Source organism: Schistocerca gregaria, chromosome 5 (genome assembly GCF_023897955.1).
Source record: "Schistocerca gregaria isolate iqSchGreg1 chromosome 5, iqSchGreg1.2, whole genome shotgun sequence".
Lineage (NCBI taxonomy): Eukaryota > Metazoa > Arthropoda > Insecta > Orthoptera > Acrididae > Schistocerca > Schistocerca gregaria.
The window spans coordinates 74838407-74861831 of record NC_064924.1 but is presented as its reverse complement, the minus strand read 5'-3'; the positions used below and the strand labels follow the sequence as shown (position 1 = coordinate 74861831).

At 41.4% G+C, this 23425-nt stretch overlaps 1 protein-coding gene across 1 annotated transcript in view; it reads right to left on the bottom strand.

Annotated features, from left to right (window-relative positions):
- LOC126273022 (coiled-coil domain-containing protein 112-like) overlaps nt 1-23425 on the bottom strand; it is a 135135-nt gene that overhangs the window by 99785 nt on the left and 11925 nt on the right. The window contains exons 5-6 of the mRNA XM_049976399.1: nt 17052-17214; nt 10127-10271 (exon numbers count right to left, since the gene is read on the bottom strand). Of these exons, the coding sequence (XP_049832356.1) occupies nt 10127-10271; nt 17052-17214 (308 nt within the window). The remainder of the gene's footprint in view (nt 1-10126; nt 10272-17051; nt 17215-23425) is intronic.

Below are 23425 nucleotides of genomic sequence, written 5' to 3'. Positions count from 1 at the left end.
CTTTCCAAAACTGGTGATGAGGGTTTACACAACTCTTCTCTGCTGGCATGACTTGTGAATTTTCTGGGGCTTCTTTTGTAGATCGTATGAGTGTTTTTCACTATTTCATCCACAACAGATGGCTGTCATGTGGTTCTCTTCTTGCATATGCATCCTGGTTCCTCAAACTGTTAGCAATGCTGTGATAATGTATTGTATTGTGAATTTAAACCGAGGACCTAGAAATGACGGAGATGCATCATCCCACCTTAGCCCTCAGTGGTTCACAACCCCACAACAGGTCACAGTAGTCCACCCACCCCAACAACACCCAACACCGCACCACACCCAGGATTAATGTGCCATTCGGCCCCCATTGGCGCCGCCGCAAACCCCCCCCCCAGGAACCCTCTCAGGTGCCCACCTACACAGGTAGAAATTATCATCATAATAAAATAAGAGAAATCAGAGCTCGCACAGAAGGCTTTAAGTGTTCCTTTTCCTGCGCGCTGCTCGACAAAGGAATGGGAGAGAAGTAGATTAAAGATGGTTCTATGAACCCTCAGCCAGGCACTTAATTGTGAACTGCAGAGTAATCTTGTAGATACAGAGGTAGACATACTAGTATTTGCACACTGCTAACTGCATATTCTTTATGTAAACTCCCTCACAACAGGGACAAATAAATTGTGTACACACTCTCACACACACACACACACACACACACACACACACACACACACACACAACGACTGTCTCCAGGTGCTAGAACCCAACTGGGTCTGATGAGAGCTGCAGTCTGCTTGGGTGGGCAGTGAGGGTAAGGAGGAGTCAAGCACGGGCTGAAGGAGGGAGAGGGGAAGGACAGCGAAGTAGGGATGAGGGAATATGCTGTGCTGCCTGTTGGAAAGTACAGGGAATGGGATAAAGCAAATTCGTGAAGTGTCTGGGTGCTATGGCATGGGGAAGGGTAAGAGACGGGCAAAGGGAGGGGAATAGGAGAGGAGAGATTGGTGGGACAGAAGGTGCGTATAATGCTGGAATGGAAGCAAGGAAAGGGGTAGATGTGTGCAGGACAGGGACCAGTGAAGGTTGAGGTAGGGTGAGTTACAGGATCAAAGGATATGCTTTAGGGAGGGTTCCCTCCTGCGCAGCTCAGAAAAGCTGGTTTTGGTGAGAAGAATTCAGATGGCACAGGCTGCAAAGCAGTCATTAAAGTGAAGCACATCATGCTGGGCAGCATGTTCAGCAAATGGGTGGTCTACTAGGCCACAGTTTGGTGGTGGACATTCATGTGGACAGACAACTTGTTAGTTGTCATGCCTACACAGAAAGAGGCACAAGGATCTGTAAACAAAGCAGCAACCATTGTGCTGCTTTCTACATGGGCATGACAACTAAGAAGTTATCTGTCAGCATGAATGGCCACTGACACAAGTGTGGCCAAGAATCAGCTGGACCACCCACTTGCTGATCATGCTGCTCAACACAATGTACTTCACTTTAATGAATGCTTTACAGCCTGCACTTTCTATATTCTGCAGCAGCAGCTACATTTATACTCTGCAAACACTGCGGAAGTGCATAGCATAGGGTATGCCCATTGTACTAGTTATCAGGGTTTCTTCCTGTTCGATTCACATATGGAGCATGGGAGAATGACTGTTTGAATGCCTCTGCGGGTGCTTTAATTATTCGAATCTTATCCTCATTATCCCTATGTGACTGATACATAGGGGGTTGCAGTATATTCCTAGAGTTGTCATTTATAGCCAGTTCTTCTTTGTTAGTAGACCTTCTCAGGATATTTTACATCTATCATCAAAAGTCTGCCAGTTCATTTCTTCTGTATTTCTGTGACACTCTCCCATGGATCAAATAACCTGTGACCATTAGAGCTGCCCTTCTCTGTATATGTTCAAGTTGTATCTGGTACAGGTCCCACAAACTTCAGCAATATTTTAGAACAGGTCACATGAGTGATTTATAAGCAATCTCACTGTAGACTGATTACTTCCCCAGTTTTACACACGACTGAGCCTATGTGATTATTCTACTTCACATTCCTGCAAAGCATTATACAGGTATTTGTATGGGTTGGCCAATTCCAACAGTGACTCACCAATATTAGAGTCATAGGATATCACATTTTGTTTTATGAAGTGCATAATTTTACGTTTTTGAACATTTAAGGCAAGTTTCCAATCTTTGCACCACTTTAAAATCTTACCAAGATCTGAGCTTCTTTCAGACAGTACTTCACTACAGATAACTGTATCAACTGCAAAACGTCTGAGGTTACTATTAAGATTGTCTGCAAGATCATTATTACACAACATGAACAGTAAGGGTCTCAGCACACTTCTCTGGGATACACTCAAAGTTACTTCTGCATCTGACAATGACTCTCCAATGCAAGACAACACGCTGTATCCAAAAAGTCCTCAATCCCTTCACAAATTTCACTTGATACCCCATAATCGTACTTTTGACAATAAGTGTAGATGTGGTATTGTGTTGAATGCTTTTTGGAAATCAAGAAATAAAACTTCCTGGCAGATTAAAACTGTGTGCCCGACCGAGACTCGAACTCGGGACCTTTGCCTTTCGCGGGCAAGTGCTCTACCAACTGAGCTACCGAAGCCCGACTCACGTCCGGTACTCACAGCTTTACTTCTGCCAGTACCTCGTCTCCTACCTTCCAAACTTTACAGAAGCTCTTCTGCGAAACTTGCAGAACTAGCACTCCTGAAAGAAAGGATATCGCGGAGACATGGCTTAGCCACAGCGTGGGGGATGTTCCCAGAATGAGATTTTCACTCTGCAGCGGAGTGTGCGCTGATATGAAACTTCCTGGCAGATTAAAATAGTGTGCCCGACCGATACTCGAACTCGCGAAAGGCAAAGGTCCCGAGTTCGAGTCTCGGTCGGGCACACAGTTTTAATCTGCCAGGAAGTTTCATATCAGCGCACACTCCGCTGCAGAGTGAAAATCTCATTCTGGAAACATCCCCCAGGCTGTGGCTAAGCCATGTCTCCGCAGTATCCTTCCGTTCAGGAGTGCTAGTTCTGCAAGTTTCGCAGAAGAGCTTCTGTAAAGTTTGGAAGGTAGGAGACGAGGTACTGGCAGAAGTAAAGCTGTGAGTATCGGACGTGAGTCGTGCTTCGGTAGCTCAGTTGGTAGAGAACTTGCCCGCGAAAGGCAAAGGTCCCGAGTTCGAGTCTCAGTCGGGCACACAGTTTTAATCTGCCAGGAAGTTTCGTATCAGCGCACACTCCGCTGCAGAGTGAAAATCTCATTCTGGAAACATCCCCCAGGCTGTGGCTAAGCCATGTCTCCGCAATATCCTTTCTTTCAGGAGTGCTAGTTCTGCAAGTTTCGCAGAAGAGCTTCTGTAAAGTTTGGAAGGTAGGAGACGAGGTACTGGCAGAAGTAAAGCTGTGAGTACCGGACGTGAGTCGTGCTTCGGTAGCTCAGTTGGTAGAGCACTTGCCCGCGAAAGGCAAAGGTCCCGAGTTCGAGTCTCGGTCGGGCACACAGTTTTAATCTGCCAGGAAGTTTCATATCAGCGCACACTCCGCTGCAGAGTGAAAATCTCATTCTGGAAACATCCCCCAGGCTGTGGCTAAGCCATGTCTCCGCAATATCCTTCCTTTCAGGAATGCTAGTTCTGCAAGTTTCGCAGAAGAGCTTCTGTAAAGTTTGGAAGGTAGGAGACGAGGTACTGGAAGAAGTAAAGCTGTGAGTACCGGACGTGAGTCATGCTTCGGTAGCTCAGTTGGTAGAGCACTTGCCCGCGAAAGGCAAAGGTCCCGAGTTCGAGTCTCGGTCGGGCACACAGTTTTAATCTGCCAGGAAGTTTCATATCAGCGCACACTCCGCTGCAGAGTGAAAATCTCATTCTGGAATCAAGAAATACTTCACCTACGTGACCACCTTGATACAATGCTTTCATTATGTCATGTGAGAAAAGTGCAAGTTGGGTTCCACACAATCAATGTTTTCGGAATCCTTGCTGGTTGGCATAAAGGAGATCATTCTGTTCAAGATACATCATTATATTTGAACTCTGAATATGTTCTAAGATTATACAACAAATCCATGTCAAGGATATTGGATAGTAGCTTTGTGGATCCCTTCTACCACCCTCCTTGCAGAGGGGTGTGACCTGTATTTTTTCCCCAAGAACTGGGTATGGTTTTCTGTTTGTGGGATCTACATTAGATTATACTTACTAGGGAACCTCCCCATCGCACCCCCCTCAGATTTAGTTATAAGTTGGCACAGTGGATAGGCCTTGAAAAACTGAACACAGATCAATCGAGAAAACAGGAAGAAGTTGTGTGGAACTATGAAAAAATAAGCAAAATATACAAACTGAGTAGTCCATGGCAAGATAGGCAACATCATGGATAGTGTGAGCTCAGGAGTGCCATGGTGCCGTGGTGCCGTGGTTAGCGTGAGCAGCTGCGGAACGAGAGGTCCTTAGTTCAAGTCTTCCCTCGAGTGAAAAGTTTAATTTTTTATTTTCAGATAATTGTTATCAGACAAACTCTTATGTTTTCATCACTTTTTTGGGAGTGATAATCACATCTACAAGAAAAGCTAAATCGGGTAAAGTAGAAGAATCTTTTTACCCATTCGTCAAGTGTACAAGTTAGGTGGGTCGACAACATATTCCTGTCTTGTGACGCACATGCCGTCACCAGTGACGTATAGAATATATCAGAGGCGTTTACAGTGTAGGAATTGGTTGACCTATGACTTTGCGATCAAATGTTTTCGGTTTCCATTGGAGAGGCATGTCCTTTCATCTACACAGTTTTGCGGTGCGGTTGCAAAACACAGACACTAAACTTATTACAGTGAACGGAGACGTCAATGAACAAACGGACAGATCATAACTCTGCGAAAATAAAAAAAGTAAAATTTTCACTTGAAGGAAGACTTGAACCAAGGACCTCTCATTCCGCAGGTGCTCACGCTAACCACGGCACTCCTGAGCTCACATTATTCATGATGTTGCCTATCTTGCGCATGGACTACTCAGTTTGTATATTTTGCTTATTTTTTTCATAGTTCCACACAACTTCTAATGTGTGCTGTGTGCATACCGGGGGGAGTCATTCCAGATGTGGAAAGGGTCCTTCTGGATGCCATGAAGGGTACAGGGTGCACCCATCTGCAGATGGTCGCTCATGTCGGCACCAATGATGTGTGTCGCTATGGATCGGAGGAAATCCTCTCTGGCTTCCGGCAGCTATCTGATTTGGTGAAGACTGCCAGTCTCGCTAGCGGGATGAATGCAGAGCTCACCATCTGCAGCATCGTCGACAGGACTGACTGCACACCTTTGGTACAGAGCCGAGTGGAGGGTCTGAATCAGAGGCTGAGATGGTTCTGCGACCGTGTGGGTTGCAGATTCCTCGACTTGTGCCATGGGGCAGTGGGGTTTTGGGTTCCGCTGGATAGGTCAGGAGTCCACTACACGCATCAAGCGGCTACACGGGTAGCAGGGGTTGTGTGGCGTGGGCTGGGCAGTTTTTTAGGTTAGATAGCCTCGGGCAACTACAGAAAGGGCAACAGCCTCAAAGGGTGCGGGGCAAAGTCAGGACATGCGGGGACCAAGCAGCAATCGGTATTGTAATTGTAAACTGTCGAAGCTGCATTGGTAAAGTACCAGAACTTCAAATGCTGGTAGAAAGCACCGAAGCTGAAATTGTTATAGGTACAGAAAGCTGGCTGAAGCCAGAGTTAAATTCTGCCGAAATGTTTACAAAGGCACAGACGGTGTTTAGAAAGGATAGATTGCATGCAACCGGTGGTGGAGTGTTTGTCACTGTTAGTAGTAGTTTATCGTGTAGTGAAGTAGAAGTGGATAGTTCCTGTGAATCATTATGGGTGGAGGTTACACTCAACAACCGAGCTAGGTTAATAATTGTCTCCTTTTACTGACCTCCTGACTCAGCAGCATCAGTGGCAGAACAATAGAGAAAATTTGGAATACATTTCACATAAATTTTCTCAGCATGTTATAGTCTTAGGTGGAGATTTCAATTTCCCAGATATAGACTGGGACACTCAGTTGTTTAGGACGGGTGGTAGGGACAGAGCATCGAGTGACATTATACTGAGTGCACTATCCGAAAATTACCTCGAGCAATTAAACAGAGAACCGACTCGTGGAGATAACATCTAGGACCTACTGATAACAAACAGACCCGAACTTTTCGACTCTGTATGTGCAGAACAGGGAATCAGTGATCATAAGGCCGTTGCAGCATCCCTGAATACGGAAGTTAATAGGAATATAAAAAAAGGGAGGAAGGTTTATCTGTTTAGCAAGAGTAATAGAAGGAAGCTTCCAGACTACCTAACAGATCAAAACGAAAATTTAAGTTCCGACACTGACAATATTAAGTGTTAATGGAAAAAGTTCAAGGCAATCGTAAAATGCGTTTTAGACAGGTACGTGCTGAGTAAAACTGTGAGGGACGGGAAAAACCCACCATGGTACAACAACAAAGTTAGGTAACTACTGCGAAAGCAAAGAGAGCTTCACTCCAAGTTTAAACACAGCAAAAACCTCTCAGACAAACAGAAGCTAAATGATGTCAAAGTTAGCGTAAGGAGGGCTATGCTTGAAGCATTCAGTGAATTCGAAAGTAAAATTCAATGTACCGACTTGACAGAAAATCCTAGGAAGTTCTGGTCTTGCCTTAAATCAGTAAGTGGCTCGAAACAGCATATCCAGACACTCCGGGATGATGATGGCATTGAAACAGAGGATGACACGCGTAAAGCTGAAATACTAAACACCTTTTTCCAAATCTGTTTCACAGAGGAAGACCGCACTGCAGTTCCTTCTCTAAATCCTCGCACAAACAAAAAAATGGCTGACATCGAAATAGGTGTCCAAGGAATAGAAAAGCAACTGGAATCACTCAACAGAGGAAAGTCCACTGGACCTGACGGGATAGCAATTTGATTCTACACAGAGTACGCGAAAGAACTTGCCCCCTACTAACAGCCGTGTACTGCAAGTCTCTAGAGGAACAGAAGGTTCCAAATGATTGGAAAAGAGCACAGGTAGGCCCAAACCTATATCTCTGACGTCGATCTGTTGTAAAATTTTAGAACATGTTTTTTCCTCGAGTATCATGTCGTTTTTGGAAACCCAGAATCTACTCTGTAGGAATCAGCATGGATTCTGGAAACAGCGATCATGTGAGACTGAACTCGCTTTATTTGTTCATGAGACCCAGAAAATATTAGATACAGGCTCCCGGGTAGATGCTATTTTCCTTGACTTCCAGAAGGCATTCGATACAGTTCCGCACTGTCGCCTGATAAACAAAGTAAGAGCCTATGGAATATCGGATCAGCTGTGTGGCTGGATTGAAGAATTTTTAGTAAACAGAACACAGCATGTTGTTATCAATGGAGAGACGTCTGCAGACGTTAAAGTAACCTCTGGTGTGCCACAGGGGAGTGTTACGGGACCATTGCTTTTCACAATATATATAAATGACCTAGTAGATAGTGTTGGAAGTTCCATGCGGCTTTTTGCGGATGATGCTGTAGTACACAGAAGTTGCAGCATTGGAAAATTGTAGCGAAATGCAGGAAGATCTGCAGCGGATAGGCACTTGGTGCAGGAAGTGGCAACTGACCCTTAACATAGACAAATGTAAATGTACTGCAAATACATAGAAAGAAGGATCCTTTATTGTATGATTATATGATAGCGGAACAAACACTGGTAGCAGTTACTTCTGTAAAATATCTGGGAGTATGCGTGCAGAACGATTTGAAGTGGAATGATCATATAAAATTAATTGTTGGTAAGGTGGGTACCACGTTGAGATTCATTGGGAGAGTCCTTAGAAAATGTAGTCCATCAACAAAGGAGGTGGCTTGCAAAACACTTGTTCAACCTTTACTTGAGTATTGCTCATCAGTGTTGGATCCGTACTAGATCGGGTTGACGGAGGAGATAGAGAAGATCCAAAGAAGAGCGGCGCAATTCGTCACAGGGTTATTTGGTAACCGTGATAGCGTTACGGAGACGTTTAGCAAACTCAAGTGGCAGACTCTGCAAGAGAGGCGCTCTACATTGCGGTTCAGCTTGCTCGCCAGGTTTCGAGAGGGTGCGTTTCTGGATGAGGTATCGAATATATTGCTTCCCCCTACTTGTACCTCCCGAGGAGATCACGAATGTAAAATTAGAGAGATTAGAGCATGCACGGTGGCTTTCAGACAGTCGTTCTTCCCGCGAACCATACGTGACTGGAACAGGAAAGGGAGGTAATGACAGTGGCACGTAAAGTGCCTTCCGCCACAGAAAATGTAGATGTAGATGTAGAACTTCTTCCTGTTTTCTCGACTGATCTGTGTTCAGTTTTTCATGGCCTATCCACTGTGCCAACTTATAACTAAATCTGAGGGGGGTACGATGGGGAGGTTCCCTTGTTAGAAGAGAGGCTAACTCAGTTGCAACGTCACTCATCTTTTCAGTGGTATGAAGACTATATTAGTGCAATTCTCCTGAGTTTTCCTTTGTAAAGGTCCATTTGGAAACAGAGTCAAGCATTTCAAATTTTGATTTTCTACCTTCAATTTCAATTCCTGCCTCACCCACTACGGACTGGACACTAACTTTGGTGCCTTCATATATGACCAGAATTTCTTCCAGTTTTGTGAAAAATCATTTGGCTGTATTCTGCTATGGTAATCACTAAAGGTTTCAAGTATTGCTCCCTTCACAGCCAAATGTGTTTCATTCAGCATCTCTCTATCTACAGCCCTCTGCTTTGTTTTACATCTATTATGGAATAATCTCTGTTTGTGTAGAAGTTTCTTTACAGTGATTGTATATCCAGTTTACTTAACATATATATATCTTTCTGCTTGTTATAGTTGTCCTTTGTACATTGGTATCACTGTTGCAACAACTACGTCATGGTCACTGATACCAGTTTCAGTGTGAACATCCTCAAAGTTGTCAGGTCTGTTTGCTGCCATTAGATGCAATATATTTCCATCATGAGTGGGATTTCAAAATATCAACTCAATTTAGTTTTCAGAGAAGCCATTTTGTAATGTTTCACAGGATGTCTCATCACCCCCACCACTGACACAGCTGTAATTTTCCCAATTGATTGTTGGATGATTAAAGTCACCACTGATGATTACACTATGACTGGGGAACTTAACATAGAAGAGAAGTGTGGTTAGTTTTCTCTAAAGTTTTTGGTTACATCAGGATATGAGTATGGTGGGTGACTGAAAGATCCATCTATCATTTGGCGCCCACCCCTTTTACTGAGTCTTGCTCCAACAATCTCACATGCAGTTTCAATTTCTATCTTTATGGATTTGAGTTTCTTGTCTATTGCGACAAATACACCAATTCCATTTCCTGTTTGCCTATCCTTTCGATACACACTTAAATTTTTCCAAAAATCTCAGTGCTATTAGTTTCAGGTTTCAACCACCTTCCTGTATCTAGGATTATTTGAGCTTCACTGCTTTTCAGGAGTGGCTCAAACTATGCTACTTTCTTGCAAATGCTTCGGCAGTTAACCATTAGGATTTTAATTCTCTCACCTGTGAGAGGCATTTATTTTGATCTTACACTGATACTTTCGGGTCGCCTATTGTTATCTGGATTGTATCCCACACAGTCAGCTGACTGAGTAGCAGCCTTCAATGTGTAGCACAAAGCTGACCCGTGTGTGTGTGTGTGTGTGTGTGTGTGTGTGTGTTTCTATTTTGGAAGGAGGACTTTGTCTGAAAGCTTAATATTTTAGCAGTCTATCTCATTGTGCATGTATGCACCTCACTGCCTCCTCTATGTGGTAATTAACACATACTTTTATTTTCAGTGTCACTCATGTATCCAAGAACATTGAAGATTACAAATGCGTAATTCAACAATAGAGAAAGCTATTGAAGACAGGCACAGTATTCTTGGTTACTCTTATAATTTTGTGTAGCTTTATATCTCGTCTCAGGTTATGGACGAGGAAATAAATAACATTAATTAAGATGGCTGGAGCAATATCCAAATCAAGCTCCTCCAAATTAAAAGTCCACCAATTTAACAACTGCATCACATTTATTCCACAATAATAACTATCATACCTGGCATTAAGTCATGCACTTCTTCCATGAATGCTTGCTTTCCTTGATGTTTCGTACGTATCCTCAGAAATGCCAAATGATCATCTTCATCCCAACCTCCAGAATGTCCGCCCGTTTTAGCCAGAAACTTGTGAAATGCTCGAACCTAGAATACATTACAATGGTTGCAATAAAGATTACATTCATAAGCTTCATATACTGATGTAGCAAAAAACATATTGTTAGCAAACTGAGCCTCATACTTACGTCTCTTTATCTTGAAAGGCTTTTCTTGGCAAAATATACTAAGGAAACAAAGCAATGACAAAAAGGTATTTATCACATTCTCCCCCACTCCTGTCTGAGTGGTTTGATGCAGTTGACCAAGACTTCCTTTCCTATGCCAACCTCTTCATTTCAGTGAAGCACTTACACCCACAATTGACAGTTATGTGCTGGATATATTCCAATTTCCGTTTTCATCTACAATTTTTTCTTTTCTATGGCTCTTTCTAATACTATGGAACTATTCCCTGATGTCTTAATGCATTGTGTTATCTTCGCCCTTCATCTATTTTATGTTTTCCACACATTCCTTCCCTTGTCAACTCTGCAGAGAACCTTCTCATTTCTTATCTGATTCAGCGTGCACTTAAATTTCTAATCCTTCTGTGATATCACATTTAAAAAGTTTTGATTCCTTTCCTTTCTGGTTTTCCCATTGTCAGTGATTTATTTCCATATTGGGCTCCAAACATACATTCTCAGAAATTTGTTTCTCAAATTAAGGTCATTTGTCATTAATAAACTTATTTTAGTGGTGAATGTCCTATTTGCACGTACTAAACTGCTTTCTTATGTCCTCCTTGCTTCATCCACTATGAGTTATTTTGCTCCCAGGATGAAAGAATTTCTTCACCTCAGCTGCTACACAGTTGCTAGTTTTGATGTTAAGTTTATTGCTAATCTCATTTCTGCTAATTCTCATTACTTTTATCTTTCAATCAATGGAAAGTCTAGCATGGAATAACAACAATATGGGAAGGACAGATTGCTACTCACCACATAGAAGAGACATTAAATTGCATGACGGAAAAAAAACAACACTAGCAATATTTTGAGCTTTCAGACTAAAGACTTCTTCAGAAGTAGAACTCACACACACTCAGACTAGAACACACAACACATGGCCACCGTCTTAGGCATTAAGGCCCAAATGTGACTGTCTCTGACTTGAGTAGCCTGTCCTCCTCCTCCCTATCCCCTTCCTTGCTACCACCCTAGTACTCACATGCCTTCCAATGCACCAATGCACCTACAACTCCTTTCCACTTCTCTACTTGCTTCCCCAGCCCCCAGTATAGCCTCTTGATGCTGGACCTATCAGCCCTATCGTGTCCCCAACACATTCCTGCACACTCCCACAGGTAGCAGTAGCACATTACTCCACCTGTTCCCTGCTATCCCTCCCTGTCAGTGCCCCATGCCTCCTACAAACCCCTACTACCCACTCCCGCTACTTGCTGCTTACATATGACATGGTCACAGTTGGGCTTTAGTGCCCAGAGATAGTGGCCACATGCATGTGTGTAATTTGTGTGGATTTATAAGAGTTCTAATTCTGAAGAAGGACTTTATCTGAAATCAGAAAATATTTCTAGTGTTATTTTTCATTTTTCCTGTCTGTCTCTCGATGACTCCTTTATCTAATGAGTAGCAATATATTCCTTCTATATTATTTTTACTTTCACCTTTCTTTGGTTCACTCTCAGTCCATATTCTGTGCCCATTAGACTGTTCATTCAGTTCAACAGATCTGGAAGTTCCTCTTCACTTTCCTTGAGAATAAAATATCATCAGCAAATCTTATCATAGATAGATATCCTTTCACCATGAATTTTAATCCCATTCATGAACATATCTTTTATTTACTCTGTTGCTTCTTTGATGTACAGATTGAATAGAGGGAGAGAATTACTGCATCCCTGCCATTGGTCATTTTCAACCCAAGGCATCCTTTCTTGGCATTTCAATCTTATGTTTCTTTTGTACTTATTGTATACTTATCATCTTTGTACCTCTCTGTAGTGGTCAATCCACGGATTGGTTTGCAACAGCTACAATGGCAGCTTGTCTCCATTCTGTGCATCTTTCAGCTTTTCTCTTCATTTCTTTATAGGTGTTACATCCCACATCTTTCACGATTTGATCCCTGTACCTCAGTCGTGGTCTTCCTCTTGGTCTTTTTCCCTCAACATATCCCTCTATGATTGTGTTCAGGAGTCCTTTATGTCTTAATAGATGGACTGTAAATTGCACTCTTCTTTTAACAATGAAACTCCAGAAGCTTCTCTTCTCACCTGCTCTTTCCAGAACCACTTCGTTTGTGACATTGTCGATACATTTTATTTTGAGCATCTGTCTATAGGACCACATTTCAAAAGAATTTAGCTTCTGGTCTTCCTCTGTGCCGAGAGTCCATGTTTCACACCCATAGCATGCCACGATCCACACATATGATTTCAAAAATCTTTTCCTGATTTCAAGACTGATGCTCTTGGATGTTAATATGTTTTTCCTTCTTGTTAAAAGCAGCCTTTGCTTGAGCTATTCTACTTCTCACTTCTGCCTTGCTCCTTCCATCCCTGGTAATATTACTGCCCAGATAAGTAAATTTATCAACTTGTTCAAGCAGTTCATTGCCTCCATGAACTTGGACTTTCACTTGATCTTCTTTGTCACATGACATTACTTTTGTTTTTGCTTTATTAATTCTTATATTATATTCTTCACCCATATCTTTACCCATTCTATTCAGTAGGACTACAAGATCTTCTTCACTTTCAGCCAGGACAGCTATATCATCGGCATATCTTATCATATCTATTCGTTGGCCATGAATTACTACACCTGTCTGTGAATTTTCCCTTACTTTTCTCAGCGCCTCTTCAATGTATATGTTAAAGATAACAGGGGATAGTGCGCAACTTTGTCAGACACCTTTCCGTATCTGCACCTCTTCTTGTTTTGTCCGTCCACGGATAACTGCTGTCTCGTTTTTGTACAGGTTCCATATCATTTTTCTATCTTTATGGTCTATTCCTATTCCTATTTTTGAGAATTTCAAACATTTTGCACCAGTAACCATATATACACTGACCAGCCAGAACATTATGACTACTGACCTACTATTGATGCAAACCTCTCCAGGTGATAGCAGCATCGTATGGCAAGGAATAATTGCTGGTCAGATACATGCTTGATACATGCAGACACATACATGGTGCATGTAATATTGGTGAGTGTGCTGTCTGTGTGTAGAATGGGGAAGTCACACAATCTACCTGAGTTTCACCAAGAGCAGATTGTGATGGCCCAGAGGGTTAGCAAGAGCACTTCGGAAACTGCACAACATGTTGGGTGTTTGAGGAATGCTGTGGCGAGTGTCTTCCACACGTGGTGAAACTAAGTTGAAATCATGTCCAGACATGGTGGGGTTGTCCAGCCACCTCTCATTACAGATGTTTGGTGTCATAGGGTGGACACACTGGTAAAACACGGCAGGCACTGAACTGTGACAGAACGTGGGGGAACCAACATCAGACTTTAATGCTGGGCAGAGCACAAGTGTTTCTGAACACACAGAGCACCAAACACTCCTAATGTTGGACATCCACAGCCGACAACCCGTGTAAGTGCCAATGTTAACACAATGACATTGGCTACTATGACTGAAATGGGCACATGATCATTAACAATGGGTGTTGGTGCAGTGTCAGATTGTTGCACTGTCTGATGAATCCCAATACCTTCTTGATCTTACCAATGGGAGGGTGCGAACCTGTCATATTCTGGGGGAACCACTTGACACCCGTACTGCAGGGTGGAGACTAGCAGGTGATGGCTCTGGGGAACAAGGGTCCAGTGAAGCTCATGCAATGCGTCATGATGGCCAAGGAGTATCGTACACTGGTTGCAGACCATGTACACCCATTCATGATCTTGTTTCATGATGGACGTATCATTTTTCAACGAGATAATGCACCATGTCACAATATCAGGAGTGTGATAGAGTGGTAAGAGGAATGCAGTGGTGGGTTCCAATTGATGTGCTGGCCTCCAACTCACCGAATCAGAACTCGATCGAACACATCTGGGATGTGATTGAATGTGGCGTAAGAGCTCATTGCCCCCTCCTCTGAATTTATCATTTGTGTGTGTGTAGGTGCGGTGCCAAGTACCTCCAATGACCAACCAAGGCTTCATTGCTTTCATGCCACAATGTGCCACTGTTATTATCCGTGCCAAAGGTGGACATCCAGCTGTTACGTAGGTGGTCATAATGTTCTGGCTGATCAGCGTAAATAAAATGCTAAAGTTAAAGAAAGCATAAAATCAAAAAACTGGTGACAAGATTAGTATAGAAAGAAAATATGTTAAAATCACAGAATGAAAGATTTTGCTTCCTCGTCATAATATCACTCTGAAGTTGTACCACCATTTAAATAAATCTGAGACAGCCCAAAATACAGGGTTATTCTAAAAAATGGACCCATTTTCAAAAATTCATATGTTTGAAAAAGCTTTATACCATTGAAAAGAGGAAATTTTAAGTTTTTGGTGGGTGGCACCAGACAGGTGATGATGGTTTCAGAAGTGGCCTGTAGAGTTCACATGGCAATAGGGTCATCATTCCGTTTCCCTGTCAGTTGTGAGTGAGATAGTGACTATGGAGCACAAGGTTTCCTACATTCTTGAGTTCGCGAAAAGTGAGTTGCAAATTGCGGTGCAGTGGGCATTGCATACCAAATTCGGTAGTCAACCACCAACTAGCACACCTACATCTACATGGTTACTCTGCAATTCACACTTAAGTGCCTGGCAGAGGGTTCATCAAACCATTTTCAAACTGCTTCTCTACCATTCCACTCTCGAATGGCGCGTGGGAAAAAGAAACACCTAAACCTTTCTGTTTGAGCTCTGATTTTTCTTATTTTATTACGATGATCATTTCTCCCTATGTAGGAGGGTGTCAACAAAATATTTTCGAATTCGGAAGAGAAAGTTGGTGACTGAAATTTTGTAAATAGATCTCGCTGCAAAGAAAACTGCCTTTGTTTCCGTGATTGCCTTCCCAACTCGCGTATCATATCAGTGACACTCTCACCATTATTGCGCGATTACACGAAACAATCTGCCCTTCTTTGCACCTTTTCGATGTCCCCTGTCAATCCTACCTGGTGAGGATTCCACACAGCGCAGCAATATTCCAGCAGAGGACGAACAAGTGAAATGTAAGCTGTCTCTTTAGTGGGTTTGTCACATCTTCTAAGTGTTCTGCCAACAAAGCGCAGTCTTTGTTTAACCTTCCCCACAATATTGTCTATGTGGTCTTTCCGATTTAAGTTGCTCATAATTGTAATTCCTAGGTATTTAGTCGAACTGACAGCCCTTAGATTTGTGCAATTTATTGTATACCCAAAATTTATCGGATTTCTATTAGTACCCATGTGGATGACCTCACACTTTTCCTTGTTTAGTGCCAATTGCCACTTTCTGCACCATAAAGAAAGTCTCTCTAGATCATTTTGTAATTGGAATTGATCATCTGATGATTTTAATAGATGGTAAATTACAGTGTCATCTGCAAACAATCCACTGGGGCTGCTCAGATTATCACCTAGATCACTTATGTAATTCAGGAACAGCAGAGCCATTGATTTAAGCAATTTAAACAGACTGGGAGTGAGTCCAAAGGAAAAAGCACAGGCCGACCATGTGTATCAGAAGATGATGTTTGACAGATTCAATAAAGTTTTACGCAAAGCCCCAGTAAGTCTACCAATAGAGCCAGCCGAGAACTTGGAATATCCCAACCATCAGTATGGTAAGTTCTGAGAGAGTGTTGGCCATACCAGCCCTACCTATTACTACTTGTGCAGGATTTCAACCCCAGTGACAAAGAGAAGCGTCTCGCATTTTGTGGTTATGTGCAGCAAAGATGGAGGATGACGCATTTCTAGAGCATGTAATTTTTAGCGACGAAGCAACATTCCATCTTAGTGGAAAAGTCAACAGACACAATGTTCGCATATGGGGTTTGGAAAATCCACATTCACCACTTCAACACAAAAGAGACTAGCCAAAGATCAACATGTTCTGTGCCGTTTCCTGTACAGATGTTTTAGACCATTTTTCTTCGCAGGAAGAACTGTAACTGGAAACACATAGATCACGTAGCTCGATACATTGGAACAATGGCTGTTCCTTCAATTTATGGAAGATTCCCAGGACTTCATGTTCCAGCAGTATGGATCTCCACACCACTGGCACCATGATGTACTTGGCTTTCTGAATGACTCCCTTCCTCAGTGCTGGATCGGTTGCAGGAGACTTGAGGACCTGGCTCTGCACTTCTGGTCACCGACATCTCCTCACACCCTGTGATTATTTCTTATGGGGTTATGTGAAGGAAGCTGTTAATGTCCCGCCTCAACCAACCACTCTAAATGATCTGCGGAACTGGATCACTGCTGCTGTGCACCCAGTAACAGCAGATACACTTTCGCACGTGTGGGACGAGTTTGGCTAGCCCGTCGATGTTTGCTGTGCGGCCAATGGTGGCCACATTGAACATTTAGAACATTTGTAATTGTTAAATAATTATTAAAAACAATTTAAATACAAATTATTAAATTTATTAAATTGATATCAAACACTGTGAAAAAAAAAACTTTGAAACTTCCTCTTTTCATTGGCATAAAGCTTGTTCATTTTGGATTTGTACTTGAATAAATACAAAGTTTTGAAAATAGGTCTATCATTTAGAATAACCCAGTAGATTACATATGTTAATAATGCACTTTATGAAGGTATCACTACATCATAAGTCTGTTAAATAATGGTTGCCTATACACAATTAACTTTAAAAAAAATGAAAATTCACCTCTGGTTGCACTCCACTCCCTGGTATGCTTAACATAGATGAGACTTTAGATGCAGCATGCACATGTGGTATATCAAGAGGTTTGGACCATTCGTCGATCTTCAAATCTGCATCCTGCAGTTCATTCCAAAGTTTCTTCTCTTCCTCAACCAAGCATTCTAACCTGCAAGTGGTGGAGACATTGTGTACTGACATAAGGTTTCGATTTCGAGCATTAAACACAGCTCATATTGCCACATCAAAATGCTCTTACTCAATATATAAAGTTGTGCTGTTACGGACAACAATGCCACCAAATTTTACAACAAAGTATCGGGATTGTAATCCACAGAATCATTTACTGATTTTTGAAGTAGCTTATGTTTCTGGTTGTTTAATATTTTACTGGCATCAATGAGCAGCATTGTCATTATCAGACTGATATGCCACAAATGGAAAAACAACTGTTTTTAACACTGGGATGGAAGAAAGGTTTTGATGCACTGTTCTGCTTACGGAGAAGTAGTTAGCTATGAAGTCAATCTTGGGTTGGTCATGCAGAGAGCAGTAAATTACCTGCAACCTTTTTAAAGGAATCTTGCCAGCATTCACCAAAATTTATTTAGAATAACTGTACAAACTGTGCAACAGGATGACTGGATGGGGATTTAAATATAAGTTTAGTGATTTAGTACCAGCTCATATGGAAGGGCCAACCTTAGCCAGAACTTGTGTACTATCTAACTGGGCAACATGATTGCCATCAATTAGTGCATGTTTGGTAATGGCTCAATTTTTGTGTCTCCCACTCTACAACTTCTGTTGTTTTATGTTTCCAGTCTTTAGAGTGTGCCTTCTCATTTTGGTATACATTTCTTATCACCTACCTGAGACATTTATAAACAGAACTTGTTCCAATTTATAGTGGTGAGATAAAGAAACCAGTGGTAACAACACTAAGAAAAAAAGTCTTGGTTGCAAAACTGGCATTTACAAATTCAATATAATGCAGGTTGATCTTGCTTGTCTTCAGTCAATCCATGGTACAGACTTCTTTAGCAACTTTTACACTTTATTGTCAAGACAATTTGGCCATAAAGTACTACATAATTAGAATGAGTTTTCACTCTGCAGTGTAGTGTGCGCTGATATGAAACTTCCTGGCAGATTAAAACTATGTGCCAGACAGAGACTCGAACTCGGGATCTTTGCTTTCGTGGGTAAATACCCTACCATCTGGACTCCCCAAACACGACTCACACACCATCATCACAGCTTTACTTCTGCCAGTACCTCGTATCCTACCTTCCAAACTTTACTTAAGTTCTCAGCAGGAGAGCTTCTGCAAAGTCTAGAAGGTAGGAGATGAGATACTGGCAGAAGTAAAGCTGTGATGACGGGGTTTGAGTCATGCTTGGGTAGCTCAAATGGTAGAGCACTTGCCCGCAAAAGGCAAAGGTCCCGAGTTCGAGTTTCGGTCCGGCACACAGTTTTAATCTGCCAGGAAGTTTCATACTACATAATTAGTTCAAAAAATAATTTGTGATGCAGGCAAAAGTTTGGACACTTAGTGAATTTCTGTGAGACAAATGGAGCTGGAAGTTTGAAGTATGAGACCAAAACTTTAAGCCGTAAAATTATAAAGACAGCTGACTGAGATAACAAACCAATGTTAGTTGTGAATCCTTTTTGTGGTACAAGATATTGTACAAGGAATGCACATAAGATACATAAGAGGTCTGTCCACAAATTCCAGGGCTTCGTCCACAAAATTTTTCTACACATATTTTTAACTTATTATGCATGGTCTCCATTGAAACACTCTTCTCCACAACTGATATGCTACTCCAAACACCTTTCCACTTCCAGAATGAGTCTTGGTACACCTCTCGCTGGATCGTGCAAAGTGTCATCTGTGAATTGTCTTTTATCTTGTTTATCGTTACAAATCTTCATCCTTTCATTGGGATTTTCAACTTTGGAAATAAATAAAAAGTCTGCAGTGGACTTCATTTTTTGTGCAATAGTTACACACCAACAGGGATGAATATGCAGGTGCATTATCGTGATGCAAGAACCATGAACTGTCTCACCACATTTCAGGCCATTTCCTTTTCACATTTTCTCACAGGTGTCGCAACATATCCCGATAGTACCATCGATTAACAGTTTGTCCCCATGGCATGAATTCATGATGAACTAATTCTTCAAAGTGAAAGAAAACTATCAGCACCGCTTTGACATTTGACCTGACCTGACCTGACCTGACAAGCTTATTTTGGTCTTGGAGAATCTTTCCCAGCCCGTTGTAAAGATTGAATCTTGGTCTCAGTATCATAACTGTGATGATGTTTGGATTGTGGGGCACTCAACTGCACGGTTATCAGGACCTGTCCATATTTCCAACCTTTTCTCAGTCCAATCTTTCCATGTGGATGAATGATGATGAAATGATGAGGACAACACAAATAAACAGTCATCTCGAGGCAGGTGAAAATCCCTGACCCTGCTGGGAATCGAACCCGGGACCTAATGCTCAGAAAGCGAGGACGCGACTGCGAGACCACAAGCTGCGGACTCATAACTGTAGACCCACATCTTATCACCAATTATGATTCTCTTAAGAAACATCTCATTCTCATTTGCGCGATCCAAAAGCTCTTTACAGATTGCGAGGTGAATGTCTTTCTGGTTTTGACTAATGACCCATGGTATGAATTTAGCAGCAACATGACGCATTCCAAGATGCTGTGTCAAGATTACATGACATCATCCAATTGAAATGTTGCAGACGTTCCAGACATGAGTGCCATCAGTAGACACTGAAGGGTGTACTGAACGATGGTCATCTTTAAGTTCCATCCAGCCATTTTTAAACTGTGTGAATCATTTGTAACACTAAGTATGGCTTACGCACTCAACACGGTAGGCTTTCTACATCATTTGGTATCTCTCTGCAAAGGTTTTCTTGAGTTTCATGCAAAATTTAATGAAGACACATTGCTCCTCTAACTCTGACATATTGAAATTCACAAACTGTGTGACACAATGTTCTACTCAATATAGCACTGAACAATAACTAACAGACATACAATGAAACTTCTGGCAGTTACACATTAAACAAAGGCGTGTGCAGGGATGCCAACCAATTTTGCTCCAACATACCACTGGCACAAAATTATGAATGTTCTGGAATTTTCTGAATAGAGCTTATATTTAGGAACTGCTCATGTTTCATACCTGCTCATGTTTCATAACCCATCTACAGCATCAGTGTTAGCAGCACTAACTTTGAGCATACAATAAGCAAGTAAACATACATGAGGCCAAGCATCTGGCATTCCGGGATTATATTGGGCTGTTGTGGACACGGCATAGCGCTAGATGTGCCATCTATCCTTGTTGCGAGCTACCTCACTAGGCTGGGAGTGGAGGCACTTGCATCCCATGCTGTTTGACTATGCGGGCTTATAGTAGTGGGTTACATTTGATTGTATGACTGGCAGTCATCACTTTTGGACAGCTGTTGTGAGTTTAAGTTACTATTAGGTAAGTTGTTTGTGTCAATAAAAGACTAAATATTCATTTCCGAACATGATTTTCTCGTTGTAAGCACTCAGTTTAGGATTCTCTATTATCTGTACAAGTTTGACCCCCATGTTTTGGGACATTGTGTATATACTAGACACAATGTTAACTTCAAAGCTGAAGAAGGAAACAACTACAGATCTGTGATGGTATGAGGCGGTTATTTTTTAAAAGCCATATACTTTCAAATTATTTACAAAACAACCTTATCCCCTTCAAAATACCCTCCATTACAGCTAATACATTTGTCCCACCGGTGCTCCTCTGTTCAAAACATTTGTAGTCACCTTTAGAAGTGGCTGACAGCTCCCCCCTCATTTTTTTATTGACTTCTTCAGTGGTGTCAAATCGGTGTCCTTCCATGCCCTTTTTCATGTGTGAAAATAAGAAACAGTCGCACACAGAAACTCAGGCAAGTAAGGTGTGTGGAGCAGTGGAATCATGCCATTTTAGCCAAAACATGTCTAACAGAGATGGTTGTGTGTGCAAGTGCATTGTCGCGGTGGAAGAACCAGTCTCCTGTCTGCCTCAAATTGGGTCTTTTTTGATGAACACTGTTGTGCAATCTTCCTAAAACTACCAAATAAAAGGTGTGATTGATGGTTTGACGGGGGAGAACAAACTCTGGATGATTCGGGCAGTTGATGGACATCCATAACAATGATTGTCATCAATCGACATGTAGCTATATTTAAATAAAGCAAACCACTCACACACTTGAGTTTTTCCCACAGAATTATCTTGGTAAGCTGTTTGCAACACTAAAACAGTTTCACCAACATTTTTACTGAGTAGAAAAAAAAATTTCTACAGCTGCACATTGTTCACTTAAACTTGCCATTATAAAAAATGAAACAAATAAATGAGGGTGTTTTAACTCAGATTTTAAAAATCTCTCACAATTATCACTTCTTACTGAAAATAACTGCCTATAGAACAGTGTGCATCTTTAAACACAATGGTTAATAAAGTCTTACCTATGTCCAGAGAGGTTTCATTTGTTGTTCATTGAATGAATGCTTTAGTTCCTTTTGTTTTGTTTTGTTTTTAACTAAAAATTTCATTGGTGTACTTCGACACTAGATTTGTAGATGCTCGACCATCGGCCTATGTGAAGTTTGCATGCTGGTACTGGACACTCTTTTCATTGCCTTTTTCTACATTTAAAGCATCATTTGAGAATTCACAAAGGTAACACAGAGGATTAAACCATACGGAATAATGGGAGTGATAATCAAGCATCCATGAGTCAGCTGCTAAATCTGTTCAACATGATACATAAAAAAGTAAATACCTTTTTCCTAAAAATTAGAAATGTTCTACTTAAACCATTACCAGATAATACTGTAGTGCTTTTATGTACGGTTTGTGTCAGAAACTGAATGCAAAATGTTTTGTTGAAGCTGCATGTCAATCTGTTGCTGTAGTTAATCACTGCCTTACTTGCTAAATCAGTGACAAAAACACTCATGAACACACTGATGTCTTCAACAAAGAAAACTATTTTTTAACCATCTCTCATGTTTACACATGCTCACAGGTATATATCACGAAAAAAACTACCATCCACTTTAAACCATCACCGTCTGATTAATGTTGCACCACATTTGTTGATATTGGAGAATAAGTTTCTGCTGCATGTTTTCTGTACACATACAAGCCATTGATAAACTTTCTTCTAATTCTATAAAATTTCAATGCAACAGTATGGCTTTGGTTAAATCAAGACATATGCATATTGGCTTGCCTCACAGACAACAGCACATATTGTTTTTATTTTGACATGCCTGTCCCACAACTAAACCAAATACAACAGAAAAATCACACATTACCTATCCACCTTCCTGCATATCCTCATCAGCTCTTTCTAGTGCAATGACTCTCTATGCCAACATACTTGAGAAGAAGAGTTCAGGAGAAGTACTCTGTGATGCCATTTCAAAGATATTACAACTGCCTGGTACATGCGATCGACTGCACACATACCACCACCACTGTCACAAAATATTTATTGAGATCTTGCAGCTCCTCTGAAGTCCAAGGCTACACAGTCCTCTCTTTGCATCACTACTCCAAACTCATTGTCCATTCCAGCCACCATCTACGTGATCTTTTGTGTGGCCTAGTAAAGTGATGGAGACAAGAGTCAGCCATCGTCCCAAATGCACCTAGTCATTGATCAGACTTCTATCATATATCTGTGTTGTTCTTCATTAAGTAGCAAGGCTGGTTCCTGGATTTTTCATCTGTTTTCATCTGTAGTTCCTGTGTTATACTGTTTGTGAACTTCACCTGTATTTGGATCTGATCACAGTTTATTTACTACTCGCCAAAAGGAAGAGCATTTTTGTGCAAATAAACATGGACTGACAACACTTCAGTGGTGGCAAGGAAGTGTCGTATTCCATGCATGTCAGTAGAACAAAACTGATCTTATAATATGACAAATCATTCAACAGCAGCAAATTCTAATTAATTTGCTCCTTCAGCTGCTAACACATGCCACCCACTTCCATCCATCACATTCACAATAGCATGTCGAGGTATTCCACATACATAACAAAACCTGAAGGAAAACTTCTTTCATATCATAGATAAAGGCAAAACCATTCCATACGTTGAGAAGGTTGGTATCATTAACTGAATTTTTCTTCTTATTTTTCATTGTGATTTGGAAGCTTATTGACTCAATATACAACAAGACAACTGGACAGTATTATTAGGCTATAACCTAGTTTAGATACCAAGTGCTATTTCTCATGTGCAAATTTCAAATTTCATTGAGCCTGTGCAGACTGCAATCAATG